Raw genomic sequence first — 17,232 nt, 5'->3', positions numbered from 1 at the left:
TCATCCTCTGACACTTCTGCTATCTACAATCCGACCCCACCACCAAAGACATTTTTCCCTCCCCATCTTTATGTGCTTTCTGGAGGGACCACTCTGTGTATGGGACTCCACTGTCTGCTCCACACTCCCCTCCAGCCCCACCACAACCGGCACTTTCCCCTGCAACTGCAGGAAGTGCTACACCTGCCCCCATACCTCCTCCCTCACCCCCATCCCAGGCCCCAAGAAGACTTTCCACATCAAGGAGATGTCCACCTGCACCTCTGTTAATGTGGTGTACTGCATTCGCTGTACCTGTTGTGGCTTCTTCTACATCAGGGAAGCCAAGTGGAGACTTGGGGACCGCTTTGCAGAATTCCTACGCTCAGTTCGTACTAAACAACTGCACCTCCCAGTCGCGAACCATTTCAACTCTGCTACCCAAAGTTTGCAGGAACAGCAACTCATATTCCGCTTGGGAACCCTGCAGCTCACTGGTATCAATGTGGATTTCACAAGCTTCAAGATCTCCCCTCCCCCTACCGCATCCCAAAACCAGCACAGCTCATCACCGCCTCCCTAACCCGTCCTTCCTCTCATCTATCCCCTCCTCCCACCTCAAACCCCACCCCCACCTCCTACCCAGTAACCTCATCCTGCCCCCTTGAACTGACCATCCTCCCTCGACTGACCTGTCTCCTCCGTACCCCCCCGCCTACACTCACCTTTTACTGGATCCATCTCCATCTCTTTGACCTGTCTGTGTCCTCTCCACCTATCTTCTCCTCCGTCCATCTTCTATCTGCCTCCCCCTCTCTCCCTATTTATTTCAGACCCACCCCCCCCCCACCATTTCTGAAGAAGGGTCGACGCCCAAAACATCAACTTTTGTGCTCCTGTGATGCTGCTTGGCATGCTGTGTTCATCCTGCTCCACACATTGGTATCTCAGAATCTCCAGCATCGGCAGTTCCAACTGTCTCTGGGATTTGAGGAGATTGATGCAAGCGCAGAGAGAGAGGTGTTTACAAGAGAATAAGGAATCTGGCAGCTGGCAGAATGAGGGGAAAGAGAGAGATGGTGGAAGAGGGATGAATTACAGTTGGAGTGGTTAGCGATGAAGACAGGCAAGTTCATTAGTGACTGACTGGGTGGATTGAGACGGATTAGTAACCAGCACAAGTAGGTGACTTCAGGACTGATTCGTTTAAATGATACTTGTCTTGGCTAAGTTTAGGCCATGTAGATCATGATTTTCAGCTGAGTTCTGATTGGAAGTCTTAAATTGCCATTGAAAGAGTAAGTGTCGTCATGCTGCTGGAATTGGAAGAGTCAGCATGTTCTGTAACTGATGAATAGTTGATCCTATTACAACTCATTCTGTCTGCAACCCTCAAGTTAATCCTCTTGATGTTTAAACTTAATGAGCACCTTTGCTAAAAGTAGCAATGGTTGTTTTAAAATCTTTTTGTTGCACTTCAAACGTCTTTTCCAGTTTGAAAGCTAACCTTGTGAAAAGTCAATTACGACAGTGAAAAGGTACATTTAATTTCTTGAACAATTCTTTCTGTAGATGGATTTGAATACTGGAACAAATGTCCTGTACTGGAGAACCACAGCAATTATGTTGGGTACAAAAATAACCAATCCAGTTCTTGTGAAAAACATCCGTATTGAAGGTAAGTTTTGCAAGATTCCTGAGAGAAGATTTTGTTGTATATAACAGACTGAGTTATTCAATTTAAAAGTATTGTTCAGAATTAGTATTTTGTGCACTGATATATTGGTAATCATTGTACAATTTATGGAATTAAACAAACTGAATTTATTGCATTTTTGGTTATTATGATCTAGCTAATATTACTTTTTAAGCATTTTCTCTAATTTCCATCCTTGTCATTTGCATTATAACCATCCCTGCTCAGCAAGCATTGGTAAGAAAACATTTTTACGGGTCTTAGTTTCAGGTTCGCCTCCAGGTAACAGCTCCACATCCTCTCTCCTTTCATAATCAATCATAATGAATTTTCCTTTTCTGGGTGTGGGAGCAAAATGTTTACATTCCATAATAAGTCATCCAGAGGCATGAGTTCGAACCTCACCAAGGCAGCTGAGGAATATAAGATAAGTTAAATATATCTGGAATAAAATGCTAGTGCTGTTAATGGTAACCAAGGGATGGCCAGATATTTGTCAAAACCCAACCGGTTTACTGATTTCCTTTGGGAAGGAAATCTGTTGTCCTCTTCCATTGTGGCCTACATGTGACTGACCCCAGACCCAAAGCAATGTGGTTGATTCTTAATTACCTCTGAAGTGGCCAAGCACAACACTTGGTATTAGTCAAAAAAAGTGGCTTGGCTTGTCATTCCCTGCTGAAGGAAGGTCAGCAATGGGCAATATTTCCGGGCCCAGCCTGCATTGCCTATTTATAGAGCCATACAGAACAGAAACAGACCCTTTGGTCTAACCAGTTCATGCCGACCACTATCCCAAACTAAATTAGTCCCACCTGCCTGCACTTGGCCCATATCTCTCCAAACATTTCTTGTTCATGAACTTATCCAAATGTCTGTTAAACATTGTAATTGTACCAGCACCTACCATTTCCTCCAGAAGTTCATTCCACCAACGAACAACTCTCTGTAAAGAAATTGCCCCCCCATGTCTTTTTTAAATATTTCTCCTCTCACCTTAACAATAACCCCTCAATCTTGAAATCCCCCTCCCTAGGGAAAAGGCACCTAATCTGAGCCCCTCCTGATTTTATAAATGTCAATAAGGCCACCCTCAACCTCCTATGTTCCAGTGAAAGAAGTCCCAGTGTGATGTATAAATTTGAAAGAAGTGGGACATGTTCCAAAACCCACCAATTAACCGACTTCTGGAGGAGATGGTAGATGCAGGTACAATTAACCAATTAATTAATTATTAATGGGAAGATTGTGCCATTCATGTAGTGGTAGCGATAAATCTGGAAATTAATTCGATTCACAATTCGACTTTCTATTGTTCTCAAAACCTCCGGTTTGCATGTAAAACCTGCATGAAACTTGCTTGGCGTTATAGCTGACTGTTTGTTTTAAATGCAATTTGGGGGATTTATGCCATGCAGCTTTCTGACTGAGACTGTCCTGTTAGCTAGTGACTAACCCACCACCACCATCAATGAGAGAACTCACCTGGTCACTCACCAGGCAGATCATTGAGAGCTGGTTGGTGAGTGAGAGCGAGTATCTCGCCGTATCACACGCCTTGACTCTGGTGACCTGCATCACATGAAACTGCAGGCCAATCAGAGGCCTTCAAATTCTGGGCATTAAAGGTCCACTTAGCCCTTGTGGGGTCCCAGTGGTGAGAAAACAAGTGATTTTAATCATTTTGTTGTGGAGTGGGGTTCGCGAGGAGCTGGGAGTTGGAGATAAGTGGGATAGGTGGGTTTGGAAACTACTTATTTGTTCCCTAATAAAAACCAAAAGAACTGTGGATGCTGTAAATTAGGAGCAAAAACAAGGTTGTGAGAAAAGCTCAGCAGGTCTGGCAGCTTCTGTGGAGGAGAAAATGGGTCCGGTGACCCTTCCTTAGAGTGTTAACTCTATTTTCTCTTCCACAGATGCTGTCAGACCTGTTGAGTTTTTCTAGAAACTTTGTTTTTGTTCCATTTGGTCCCTATCTGTTCTTCCAAATGCCCCTGTATCTGCACCATTGGAGGGTCCCCATTAAAAGTGCTCAGGATTTTTTTTTGTTTAAATGAAGTATCCTCTTACTGATCATCAGTGACTATAAACCCATCCTGTCCACCCTTGCTTCATAATACGAAGTGACCATTCCAGGCTTTAGTTTAATAAGACTTCTCTGAGCTGCCTGCATTGCATTGATGTCTTTCCTTAAATAAAATGACCAATACTGTTCACAGTTTTACAAATGCAATCTCGCCAAAACTTTGATTAACTGAAGCATTATCCCCTTTGGGGTGATACGGTGGCTCAGTGGTTAGCATTGTTGCTCACACCCCTGGGAAACCAAAAGTTTGGTTTCATGATGAGGTGATGGTCTGTGTGGAGTTTGCACGTTCTCCCCGTGGGTTTCCTCTGGGTGCTCCGGTTTCCTCCCACAGTCCAAAGCTGTGCAAGATAGGTGTATTGGCCATGCTAAATTCATTGTAGTGTTCAGGGATGTGTGGGCTAGCCATGGGAAATGGAGGGTTATAGTGATAGGATAGGAGGGTGGGTCTGGATGGGATTCCGTGGACTCGATGGGCTGAATGACCTGCTTCCACACTGTAGGGATTGTATGATTGTGCTAAATGATAACATTCTACTAGCTTTCCTACTTGATGTACCTGCATATTATCCCTTAGAGTTTCAAGCTGTTAGAAAGCAGAGGTAGAAAGCAGAGGTTGGCCACTCTGAGAACTGAAACCAAACCACCTAGACAGAGAAAAGTGGTGTAGCCTGCCTTTCATCAACATCTAATGGTTAACTGAAAGAAATCCCTGACACTCTCACTTTACAATCAACAAGTAACAATTTATGTATCTATCTCTAACAGTTAAGAAATTAACTAAACTATTAACAAACCGAATAAACCCCTGCTAACTATTCCTGAATAAAACAAGATTCTAGTAGTATGCTAGTCCAATCAATCCAAGTCCCACTTACATAAAATAAAATTGAATTTAGTCTCTCGAACATACAGCCAGGATACATGTCTTCCTGAATCTTCTGCCCCTTCTCTGTTGAATGTTCTGTCAGGAATATTAACTCCTTTGTGTCATTTAGTACCTTTTTGATTTTTAGATGGTGCTTTCTCTAAAACTTAAGAGGAGACTATGAGAGCCAGTGATTGTCTCATGAGAGCTGAGAGTTATTAACTCCGGTAGATGGCAGTTAGTTCTCCTATCTTTGCCCATCTGCTCCTCTTTTTATACCCGAGATGACATGTCAATTTCTTATAATAGGATTGGTCCTAACTTGTCAAAAAATAATCTGATTTGAATTTAATTAGTTTTTAGTATCAAAATGCCTGGTTCAAATTGTTTGGCTAAATTCAAAATTTGTTGTCTTGATTTAAAAACAACACATCAGCTGCTTGATAATAAAATGTGAGGCTGGATGAACACAGCAGGCCAAGCAGCATCTCAGGAGCACAAAAGCTGACGTTTCGGGCCTAGACCCTTCATCAGAGAGGGGGATGGGGGGAGGGAACTGGAATAAATAGGGAGAGAGGGGGAGGCGGACCGAAGATGGAGAGTAAAGAAGATAGGTGGAGAGGGTGTAGGTGGGGAGGTAGGGAGGGGATAGGTCAGTCCAGGGAAGACGGACAGGTCAAGGAGGTGGGATGAGGTTAGTAGGTAGCTGGGGGTGCGGCTTGGGGTGGGAGGAAGGGATGGGTGAGAGGAAGAACCGGTTAGGGAGGCAGAGACAAGTTGGACTGGTTTTGGGATGCAGTGGGTGGGGGGGAAGAGCTGGGCTGGTTGTGTGGTGCAGTGGGGGGAGGGGATGAACTGGGCTGGTTTAGGGATGCAGTGGGGGAAGGGGAGATTTTGAAACTGGTGAAGTCCACATTGATACCATATGGCTGCAGGGTTCCCAGGCGGAATATGAGTTGCTGTTCCTGCAACCTTCGGGTGGCATCATTGTGGCAGTGCAGGAGGCCCATGATGGACATGTCATCAAGAGAATGGGAGGGGGAGTGGAAATGGTTTGCGACTGGGAGGTGCAGTTGTTTGTTGCGAACTGAGCGGAGGTGTTCTGCAAAGTGGTCCCCAAGCCTCCGCTTGGTTTCCCCAATGTAGAGGAAGCCGCACCGGGTACAGTGGATGCAGTATACCACATTGGCAGATGTGCAGGTGAACCTCTGCTTAATGTGGAATGTCATCTTGGGGCCTGGGATGGGGGTGAGGGAGGAGGTGTGGGGACAAGTGTAGCATTTCCTGCGGTTGCAGGGGAAGGTGCCGGGTGTGGTGGGGTTGGAGGGCAGTGTGGAGCGAACAAGGGAGTCACGGAGGGAGTGGTCTCTCCGGAAAGCAGACAGGGGAGGGGATGGAAAAATGTCTTGGGTGGTGGGGTCGGAGTGTAAATGGCGGAAGTGTCGGAGGACTGCTTGGCCTGCTAACTGTGGCCTTTTGATACAGATGATTCAATTTGTGTGCTCTCTGTGTACTTGCAAACTTCAAAGCTGCTCACAGAGGTCCTTTCTAAATCTCTAAGCATAGAGAAAACACATCATCCTTTAAAGTTGCACTGCTTTCTCCCCTAACATTTTACAAACACCAAATTCTAACGTCCTGCCTCCTAATCCACAAGTATTCTACCCAACTTCGCAACAATGCATTGTGGAGCGCTGTCATCTCTCACCATCTGGATAGGATTTTTTAAAAAAAAAGTTTTCTTTCAAATGGGCAATTTCACAGTTTCCCACATTATGCTTCATTTGCTTTCTCTTTGTCAATCCATTTAATCTATAATATCTTTCTGTACACTCCTTATGTCTTCTTCACAACTAATTTTTTCATTTCTCTCTTTGTATGGTCCATAAACGTGGTGACTGTGCCTTCTGACCCTTCATCTAAAAAGGAAACAGTTGAGGTCTAAGCGCAGATCCTTGTGGAAACCCACTCGTTACATCTGGCCTACCTGAAAAAGACCTGTTCACGTTTACTCTGTGTTCCTGTGAGCCAGCCAATCTTGCATGCATGCACACCCATACCTCTACCTTTCAATCCGCACAATAACCTCTAACGTGGCTCCCTATCAAATCTCAGTTGGGAAACTAACCATTAATTGTCCACTAAAGGGCCCTTATTGCTGGAGCATCAAGACATTCCCTTGTTCAGCGCTCAATGATAGAGGTATACGCAAAGGAGGTGAGTCTTTTTCCAGAGCCAACACAACCCCTGATGTTCCCTTCTCAGACCTCCATGGAGGGCAAGGTTGCAACCTCTCTCCTTAGGTGTGACTCTGCAGCTCCAGTGTGAAAACAAGCAGAGTTATTCTGATCAAGTCAGTGATAGATAACCCAGCTTCATACTCATTGCACAACCTTATTCAAAACCACAGTTCACAATTAGCGGTTGCTGCAACATATAGCTGCATTTATCTCAGGAAAATGCTCCAGGCTACTCTCCAACCTTCACCATAGAAACGGGCCCTATGGCCCAACATGGCTCTGCCAACCACCAAACACTAAGCTATACTAATCCATAAACCTGTACCTGGTCCATAATCCTACACTGCCCTGCAGTTTAAGACAATAGACAAGAGACAATACGTGCAGGAGTAGGCCATTCGGCCCTTCGAGCCAGCACCACCATTCATTATGATCATGGCAGATCATCCACAATCCGTATCCTGTTCCTGCCTTATCTCCATAACCCTTGATACCACTATCTTTAAGAGCTCTATCTATCTCTTTCTTGAAAGTATCCAGAGAGTTGGCCTTCACTGCCTTCTGGGGCAGAGCATTCCATATATCCACCACTCTCTGGGTGAAGAAGTTTCTCCTCAACTCTGTTCTAAATAGCCTATCTCTTATTTTTAAACTGTGTCCTCTGGTTCTGGACTCCCCCATCAACGCAAACATGCTTCCTGCCTCCAGATTGTCCAATCTCTTAATAATCTTTATACGTCTCAATCAGATCCCCTCTCATCCTCCTAAACTCAAATGTATAGTGCTCATCCAGATGCTTCTGAGGTGATGTGAGAGTACCTGTTTCCACCACCCTGCCTGGCAGCACGTTCCACATTTCTACCACCTTCTGAGTGAAAGAAGTTTGTCTTAGATCCTGTCTAAACCACTTATTCCTCACCTTAGACTTATGCCCTTTGGTCTTAGACACTGCCATGGGGAAACAAATTCTCATGAACTAGTCTGTCTGTGCCTCTCATAATTTTGCACAGCTCAATGAGATCACCCCCCCCACCCCTCAACCGTCTCCTCTGCTCTAAGCAAAACAAACCCAGCCCATCCTGTCTCTCCTCATAACTGAGACTTTTCATTCTAGACAACATCCTGGTAAATCTCCTCTCCACTCTCTCCTCCAGTACAATCGGGTCCTTCCGATCGTGTAACAATCAGCACAGCACACAATATTCCATCCCTAACCAATGTTTTGTAAAGTTGTAACAAGACTCCCTTTGCCCATTTATTTCACTCGGTGGCTAATGAAGGCAGGCAACCCATATGCTTCCTTCACCACCCTGTATACCTGTGCTGATACTTTTTGGGGATCTGTGGACTTGTACGCCAAGGTCCCTTTGTTCCTCAGTACGCTCTAGGGACCTACCATTCATTGTGTATATCCTTCCCTTTTGGACTTCTCCCAACCAGTTCAGATCTTAGGTAGGAATGGTTTTTAGAGGTTTTATTAATCCCTCCTGGTGCTGTGTATCCAGTGCAAGCTGTCATCATAAAACTTTCGAGTTGTTCTAACCGGCACTGAATGACAGCCAGTTCAGAATCATCGAACCTCTGGAGTTTGAGTTGTTCTTTAACTTTCTTGATTCTAATAAGGTTGAGTTGTTCATTGATAAATCTGTTTTGCTGGTGACCCAAAACATTGGCCTGACATTTTCAGATTTGGGTGTGGGATGCAAGAAAAAGAGAGAGGCTTTTTCGCTGATCTACAATTTACTGTTTGAGTTCCCTCAGAAGCCCACAAGATACAAAAATAGCCTGAACTTTATTTTTTCCTTTACTTGGTGAAAGGCTAACTGTTTACTTTGAGCTTAAACAGAAAGTGTACAGTGAAGGTATATACAGTGAATGTCTTGTGTTATTTTCAACAGGTGTAGCCTATACTTCTGAATGTTTCCTGTGTAAACCTGGAACTTTTAGTGATACTGCTGGTTCTTCCATCTGTAAGCCCTGTCCTCGAAATACGTTTTCTGGAAGAGGAGCCAGTTCCTGCCAGAAATGTGATGAAACCAAGCAGTTCGCAGGTATAGCTGCTTTTTATTACATTATTTGAATGGGCATAACTCAATGTTTTTTTACCCAATTTCCCCAGTGCAAATTCCTGGGGTTTCCATGCATCTGGGAATTGTGAAAGCATTCTCTAATGATTGATTGCTGCGTTTAGAATTCTGAATGCTGTATTATTTCCACTGCCTCTGAAATGCACAGTGTACACAACACTATTATGCGGGAAAATATGAACTTACTCATTTTGGCAGAAAGCGTAGAAAAACAGTGTATTATTTAATTGAAGAGAGATTGCAGAATGCTGCAGTGCAAAGGGATCTGGGTGTTCTGGAACGTGCATCATAAACAGTTAACATATGGATACTGGTTTACAATGGAATTTTCTGTTCTTTATTCAAATTCAGGCCAGATTTCTAGGTTTGTCTTGAGTGACATTTATTAACAAAATATGTATGCAATGGTAAAGCTGAGACCTTCATGTTCAGAGGTGAACAAGCTCCAACCTTCTAGCAGAGTCCTATTAAAATGAGTACTGAGGTCACAACAACATCACAGCATACTTCAAAAACTCAACTGTGTATTTATTAAAGACTATTCCTACATGAATAGCATGGGATTAGAATGGCAAACGGAACGCTGTTTATAGCAAGGAATATAAAGGTAGAGAAGATTTCTCATAGCTACTCATAGCATTGGTGAGACTACATCTGGAGTAATGTGCACAGTATTGGTTTCCTTACTTAAGAAAGGATGTAATTACAATTGTATATCAGAGAAGTTCACTGAACTGATTGCTGGATGAAGGTTGATCAGGCTGGGCTGTATCCTTTGTAGTTTAGAAGATGATGTTTTTGAGACAGCTAACATACTGAGAGGACTTGGCAGGCTGGGTGCTGAAAGGATGTTCTCTCTTGTGGGAGAGGCTAGAACTAGGGACTACAATTTAAAAGGGAGGGACTTCTCATTTAAGGTGGAGATTGAGAAAACTTTTTTATTTTCCATCAGAGGCTCTTGAGAGTGTGGAATTCTCTTTTCTAAAGAATGATGAAAGATGGATAGGTCATGGAATGGTTAAAGGCAGAGGCAGATAGATTATTGATTAACAAGGAGATCACGGTATTGGAGATTGGGAGAAAACTAGAATAGAGACCACGGTCAGATCAGCCATGATCTTATCGAATGGTCAGCAGGCTTGAGAGACCTAATGGCCTACTCCTGCTGCCCATGTTTTAGTGTGTGTGTTTTTGTGTGTGTGTGTTTTTGTGTGTGTGTGTTTTTGTGTGTGTGTGTGTACACTGTCATGTATATAGTATGATGTACACTTTTGTAAATACAATGTGCAGTGTTAAATTGCAGCAGGAAGTTGAGATTTCAGATGACTTCAATAGTTAGATGAATTTTGAAGTCATTTAAAGAGCTCATGAAACTGAGACGGAGGTCAGGAGAAACATCTGACTCATGCATTCAAATAGTCCGTTAAGCTTAATTCAGTTCAGTTTTATAACAGTGACCTTTATGAAGTATAAATTTCTTCCTATCCAATAACATTACCTCATTTATATCACAATAAATAAATTATTGTTGCATCATTAAAAATGATTTAATTCTCTACATCGTTTTATCTAATTTAAATTTAAAAATAGTAATATTGAATAACTGCAAACCTTTACATTTCCTTTCTCTGTATCTGTTACACAAAGCCAATGGAACTGTACCCCTGCAGCTGAGTGCCAGTAACAGTACTGTGCAATTGTTGTGTATCTGACACCACCCACAAACAGTTTCGCATTACTGCAGTACAAGCTTCAACTGTCTGTGCACTGCAAAAAAAAACATAAATGTAGATTTGTATTTGCTGTCCTCCTGTTCCTTCCCTTTCCTTCTGGTCATGTTGAGTCAAGATTTTGCAAACAGCCCAGGCACTGTATTTATTTGCCAAAGCCCGTCTGGATTCAGCATTATTGTTGCTGGGTCAAAATTAGGGAACTCCCTCCCGAACAGAATTATGAGGAGATTTCTACTCTCAAAAGACTGCAGTGGCTCGAAAAGGCAGCTCAGAGTAGTGAGGGCGTGGAATGCCCTGCCTGCAACAGTAGCAGACTGCCAACTTTAAGGGCATTTAAATAGTCACTGGATAAACATATGGATGATAATGGAATAGTGTAGGTTAGATGGGCTTCAGATTGGTTTCACAGGTCGGTGCAACATCGAGGGCCGAAGGGCCTGTACTGCGCTATTATGTTCTATGTTCTATGTTCTATGTTCTATGTTCTATGTTTTATGCTCTATTTTGGAAAAGAACTGATTCGTTTCCTGGATCACTTTTCTCTTCCCCCAACGCCGAAATATATATCCCGGCCTTCTCTCCCTGCTATTGGAGATGACAGCAGGCCACAAGACCTTCAGAGATAGGAGCAGAATTAGGCTACTCAGCCCGTAGAGTCTGCTCTGCTATTTGACCCTGGCTGCTATGTTTCGCAACCCCATTCTCCTGCCTTACTATAATCCTGATCTCCGTACTAATCAAGAACCTATCTACCTCTGTTTTAAATACACTCAATGACTTGGCTTCCACAGCCTTCTGTGGCATTGAGTCCCACAGATTTCCCACACTCTGGCTGAAGGCATTTCTCCTCATCTCAGTTTAAAGGGTCATTGCTTCACTCTGAGGCTGTGCCTTCGGGTCTTTATCTCTCCTACTGTTGGAAACATCATCTTCTTGTCTACTCTATCTAGGCCTCTCCGTATTCCGTGAGTTTCTCTCAGATCCCCCTCATCCTTCAAAACTGAGCTCTGGTGCTAGACCTGCACGAGCAATGGTAGCTGAGGAAAGACCACCTTAGGAGCATCGAGAGCAGCAACATGATGGTGTTGTTACAGTGGCTGTTTGGTCTTTTTGTTGTCATTTAGTTAATCATACCTTTGGCTTGTAAGCACGAGACTCCTGTTTGTTTAAACTGGCAGATTGACCTTGTGTGTTATTGACTTTCTATTGCAGCATTGAATATTGCCCATGGGAACTCTTAGAACATAAATTGACTCTTCATTAATTAGTGCATAGTTTTTTACAAACAATGCAACAGTTTATAATAGTACTGAACATAGAAATGGACCCAAAGCATGTGTATATATATAAAATATACAGATAATTTAAGTACGTTTAAGTTGTCATTGGACAAGCATATGGACGTACATGGAATAGTGTAGGTTAGATAGGCTTGAGATCGGTGTGACAGGTCGGCACAACATCGAAGGCTGAAGGGCCTGTACTGTGCTGTTATGTTCTATGTAAAATTAGTGCACCAAAGAACTTGGTTGACAGTGCCACCCAATGGCTATGACCCATAATTTGCCAGTAAATTGTTAGTTTTGAAACCAAGAACAGTGGACGCTGCAAATTTAAATAAAAAGCTGAAATTGTGGGAGAAACCCGGCAGGTCTGGCAGCTTCTATGGAGAGAAAGCAGGGTCATCATTTCAGGTCCATAAGGTCACGAGGTATAGGAGCAGAATTAGGCCACTCAGCCCGTTGGGCCTGACTGCGATTTGATCATGGCTGATAAGTTTCTCAATCCCATTCTCCTGCCGCCTTCCTGTAACCCTTGATCCCCTTACTAATCAACATCCCTACATTTAACCTGACATTTTTGCAGATATCAATTTCTCAGTCACACCTTTTGTCGATCCAGTGTTGTAACTGTACTGGAAGAGCTTGATTAGGCGAGCGGCAAGTTCTGGAGGACAAGTCTTTACTACTATTGCCAGAATACTGTAAGGGCCTGTTGCTTTTACAGTACCCAGTACCACCAACTGTATTTTGATATCGTGTGGTGTGAATGGAATTGGCTGAAGACTGGTATCTGTAATGCTGGGGACCACTGGAGGAGGCCGAGATAGATCATTCACTCCACTTCTGGCTGAAGATTGCTGAAAAAGCTTCAGCCTTATCTTTTGCACTGATGTGCTGGGCTCTTCCATCATTGGGGATGGGGATATTTGTGGAACCTCCTCCTCCAGTGAGTTGTTTAATCGTTCACCACCATTCACAACTGGATGTGGCAGGACTGCAGAGCTTAGATCTGATTTGTTGGTTACAGGGTCACTTAGCTTTGTCTATCACTTGCTACTTACGCTGTTTGGTATGCAAGTCCTGTTTGGTAGCTTTGCCAGGTTGATACCTCATTTTCAGGCATGCCTGGTGCTGCTCCTGGCATTCCCTCCTGCACTGTCTGTTGAACCAGGGTTGATCCCTTGGCCTGATGGTAATGGTTAAGTGGGGGATATGCCAGGCCATGAGGTTACAGATTGTGCTGGAGTACAGTTCTGCTGCTGTTGATGGCCCACAGCGCCTCATAGATGGCCAGCCTTGAGTTGCTAGATCTGTTTGAAGTCTGTCCCATTGAGCACAGCGATAGTGCCACACAACACGATGGAGGTTGCTCTCAAAGTGAAGAACGGACTTTGTCTCCACATGGACTGTGCGATGGTCACTCTTAGTGTTACTGTCGTGGACAGATGCATCTGCAGCTGGCAGATTAGTTAAGGATGAAGTCAAGTATGTTTTTCCCTCTTGTTGATTCCCTTACCACCTGCCGCAGACCCAGTCTAGCAGCGATGTCATTTGGGACACGACCAGCTCGATCTGCAGGCTTGCTGCTGAGCTGCTCTTGGTGGTGGATGTTGAAAACCCACCCCCTCCCAGCGCACATTTTGTACCCATGCCATCCTCGGTGCTTCCTCAAAATAATGTTCATCATTGAGGAGTACGGATTTATCAGCTGTGGGAGGACAGTACGTGGTAATCAGCAGGAGATTCCTTGCCCATGTTTAACCTGAAGCCATGAGACTTTATGGGGCTCAGAGTCAATGTTGAGGATTCCCAGTGCAACACCCTCCCGACTGTATACCTCTGTGCTACCCCCTCTGCTGGGTCTGTCCTGCTAGTGGGACAGGACATATCCAGGGATGGTGATGGTGGTGTATGGCGCATTGTCTGTAAGGTACAATTCTGTGACTATGACTATGTCAGGCTGATATTTGCCAAGGCTATGAGACAATTCTCCCAGTTTAGGCACTAGCCTGCAGATGTTTAGGTTGTTGTTATTTTTGCTGCCTGGGTTGATGCCATGTTTTTCTTCTTGTAGCAATACCAATTTTGAGACAATTTATCAGTTTGATGCAAATGAGTTGTTTGTTCAGGTAGGTAAGAATCACCGACATTACTGTGGGTCTGGAGTCACATGTAGGCAGACCAGATAAGGACAGCAGGATTTATGAAAATTGACAATCGTTCCATGGTCATCAGCAGGCTCTTAATTACAGGTTTTTAACAAAATACAGAATGCCCTCAACACAGTAGGATTTGTACCTTGTTGCCCAGAGCATTACCTGGGTTTCTGGACTAAAAGTCTCATTGGCATCATCACCTCCCTGACAGCATCACTGCTCAGTGTCAGATATAAATTGCTGCCAGGGAATTGAAAATCCACATGTCAGAGATTGCTGAGTTCCTTGTGAGCAGTTTCCCCAAGGTCAGCAATCTGCACCATTGCGTTGCCATCAATCACAAAATTCTGCCCATGGATGTTGCAACAAGTTGCATTTATATAGTGCCTTTAATGCAGTAACATGCCTCAAGGTGCTCATTGAGAGTATTCTCAAACATGATTTGACGCAGTGCCCCGTGAGATGATATTAGGGCAGACAGCCAAATGATTGGTTGTTGACGTTGACCATATGATTTGAACTGAAGTGTGGCAGCTTACTGTGATAATGGGAACACCCAGCACCTTCCCCTGCAACCGCAGGAAATGCTACACTTGCCCCCACACCACCTCCCTCACCCCTATTCCAGGCCCCAAGATGACTTTCCATATTAAGCAGAGGTTCACCTGCACATCTGCCAATGTGGTATACTGCGTCCATTGTACCCGGTGTGGCTTCCTCTACATTGGGGAAACCAAGCGGAGGCTTGGGGACTGCTTTGCAGAACATCTCCGCTCGGCTTGCAATAGACAACTGCACCTCCCAGTCGCAAACCATTTCCACTCCCCCTCCCATTCTTTAGATGACATCTAAATGAGCCTCCTGCACTGCCACAATGATGCCATCCGAAGGTTGCAGGAACTGCAACTCATATTCCGCTTGGGAACCCTGCAGCCCAATGATATCAATGTGGACTTCACCAGCTTCAAAATCTCCCCTTCCCCCACCGCATCCCTAAACCAGCCCAGTTCGTCCCCTCCACCCACTGCATCCCAAAACCAGCCCAGCCTGTCTCTGCCTCCCTAACCTGTTCTTCCTCTCACCCATCCCTTCCTCCCACCCCAAGCCGCACCTCCATCTCCTACCTACCAACCTCATCCCACCTCCTTGACCTGTCCGTCTTCCCTGGACTGACCTATCCCCTCCCTACCTCCCCATCTATACTCTCCTCTCCACCTATCTTCTTTTCTCTCCATCTTCGGTCCGCCTCCCCCCTCTCCCTATTTATTCCAGAACCCTCACCCCATCCCCCTCTCTGAAGGGTCTAGGCCCGAAACGTCAGCTTTTGTGCTGCTGGGCCTGCTGTGTTCATCCAGCCTCACATTTTATTGTGGCAGCTTACTTCTGATTTCTGACTCCTATCTTCTGCCGAACAAAGTCAGGTTTTTTATAATGAAGCTGCTGTTTAAACTAAAGTGGATTTTATGGTGCAGACCAAGTGTAAATCATACAAGGACAATCACATGATTCTCTGCCACTTTTTAGTTTAACAGGAGCTATGATTTGGTGGGATTAGGGATGAGGCAGTGGAATGCATTGAAACACACATACACAGTGAAATAGATTCAGAAGGATGAGTCATGCTTCCTTCCCAGTTCCTCCTTAATTGGGACTGTCAACTACTTTGTTGTAGGGATTTGCAAAGATGATGAAGGCAAAATACTGCGGATGATGGAAATCTGAAACAAACGCAGAGAATGCTGGGAAACACAACACATTTAACAGTATGTGCAGAGAATACGGATTAAATCTCAAGTGTGGCAAGTTTTCTCTCCGCAGATGCTGCCAGATCTGCTGAGTTTCTCCAGCACTTCCAGTTGGTTTTTATGGGGAGGCGATGGCCTAATGGTATTATTGCTGGACTGTTAATCCAGGGACCCAGGCAATGTTCTGGTCACGCAGGTTTGAATCCTCCCATATCAGAACTTGAATCTGATAAACATTGGGTATTAAGAATCTAATGATGACTGTGAATCCATTGTTGATTGTTGGGAGAAACCCATCTGGTTCACTAATGCCCTTTAGGGAAGGAAACTGCCACCCTTACCTGGTCTAGCCTACATGTGACTCCAGACCCACAGCAATGTGGTTGATTCTGAACTGCCCTCTGGGCAATTAGGGATTTGCAATAAATGCTGCCTGGCCAGCGACGCCCTCATTCTGTGAATGAATAAAGGGGAAAAAAAGACAATGTCCGGTCTTTAAAAGGTAGACATGATGTGGGAGTAGGGAGACAGTGGCATTTTTCTTTGTTAACATGGTTAAGAGATGAAGTATCATGATACAATTGATTTGTGATGCATTTCACATACAGTTTCATTAAAATTGCTGAGAGGTTTAAAAATTTTAACGATAGAAACAAAATGATATCTGGAATTGTGCATTTTCAAAATGGATTCTTTAGCAGTTAATTTCCATTATGATTGTTTCTCAAATAAATAAAAGATCTAATGTTGCTAAATTACTTCTTAAAATCTTGTTGCTGTTTTTATAGATGAAGGCTCTAGTGAGTGCAAAGATCGCCCACCTTGTACAGAGAGAGATTATTTTCAGATACATTCACAATGTGACAATGAGAGAAAGGTTTGTACTTTTTCTAATAGTAGCCCTTAAATATAAACTCTAATTTTTATACGCTTATGAAATTTATTTCCAAGCCTACTTTTACAATGATTTGTAGGATCTAGGGTGCAGTTGGGTTGCTCTTCAGAGGGTCAGTATGGACTTGATGGGCCAAATGTCAAATAATGGACTCATGATATAAATGCGCAATGTTTTAAATTACTTTACGAGATGTAGTTGTCATTGGTTGAGTCAACATTTATTGTCTGCCCCTCGTTTGAGTTTGAGTTTGATTTATTGTTGTCACATGGTCCAAGCTACAGTGAAAAGTGCTGTTTGGTGTGCTAGACAGGCAGATCCTACCAACAAAGTGCATCAGGGTATCAGAACAGAATGCAGAACACAATATTAAAGTGGCAGAGAAGGTGCAGAGAGAGAGAGAGAGAGAGAGAGAGAGAGAGAGAGAGAAATCTCAAGGAGGTGGTGATCTGCCTTCTTGAATG

At 43.9% G+C, this 17,232-nt stretch overlaps 1 protein-coding gene across 2 annotated transcripts in view; it reads left to right on the top strand.

Annotated features, from left to right (window-relative positions):
* The window catches only part of elapor2b (endosome-lysosome associated apoptosis and autophagy regulator family member 2b), a 117,195-nt gene that overhangs the window by 60,980 nt on the left and 38,983 nt on the right, over positions 1-17,232 (top strand). For both annotated transcript variants that reach the window (XM_059654817.1, XM_048554024.2), the window contains exons 6-8: positions 1,552-1,657; positions 8,768-8,920; positions 16,662-16,750. In XM_059654817.1, the coding sequence (XP_059510800.1) occupies positions 1,552-1,657; positions 8,768-8,920; positions 16,662-16,750 (348 nt within the window). The remainder of the gene's footprint in view (positions 1-1,551; positions 1,658-8,767; positions 8,921-16,661; positions 16,751-17,232) is intronic.

This window comes from Stegostoma tigrinum, chromosome 25 (assembly GCF_030684315.1).
Source record: "Stegostoma tigrinum isolate sSteTig4 chromosome 25, sSteTig4.hap1, whole genome shotgun sequence".
Classification (NCBI taxonomy): domain Eukaryota; kingdom Metazoa; phylum Chordata; class Chondrichthyes; order Orectolobiformes; family Stegostomatidae; genus Stegostoma; species Stegostoma tigrinum.
Note: the sequence above shows the minus strand (reverse complement) of the source record. Positions and strands in the feature narration are given on the sequence as shown.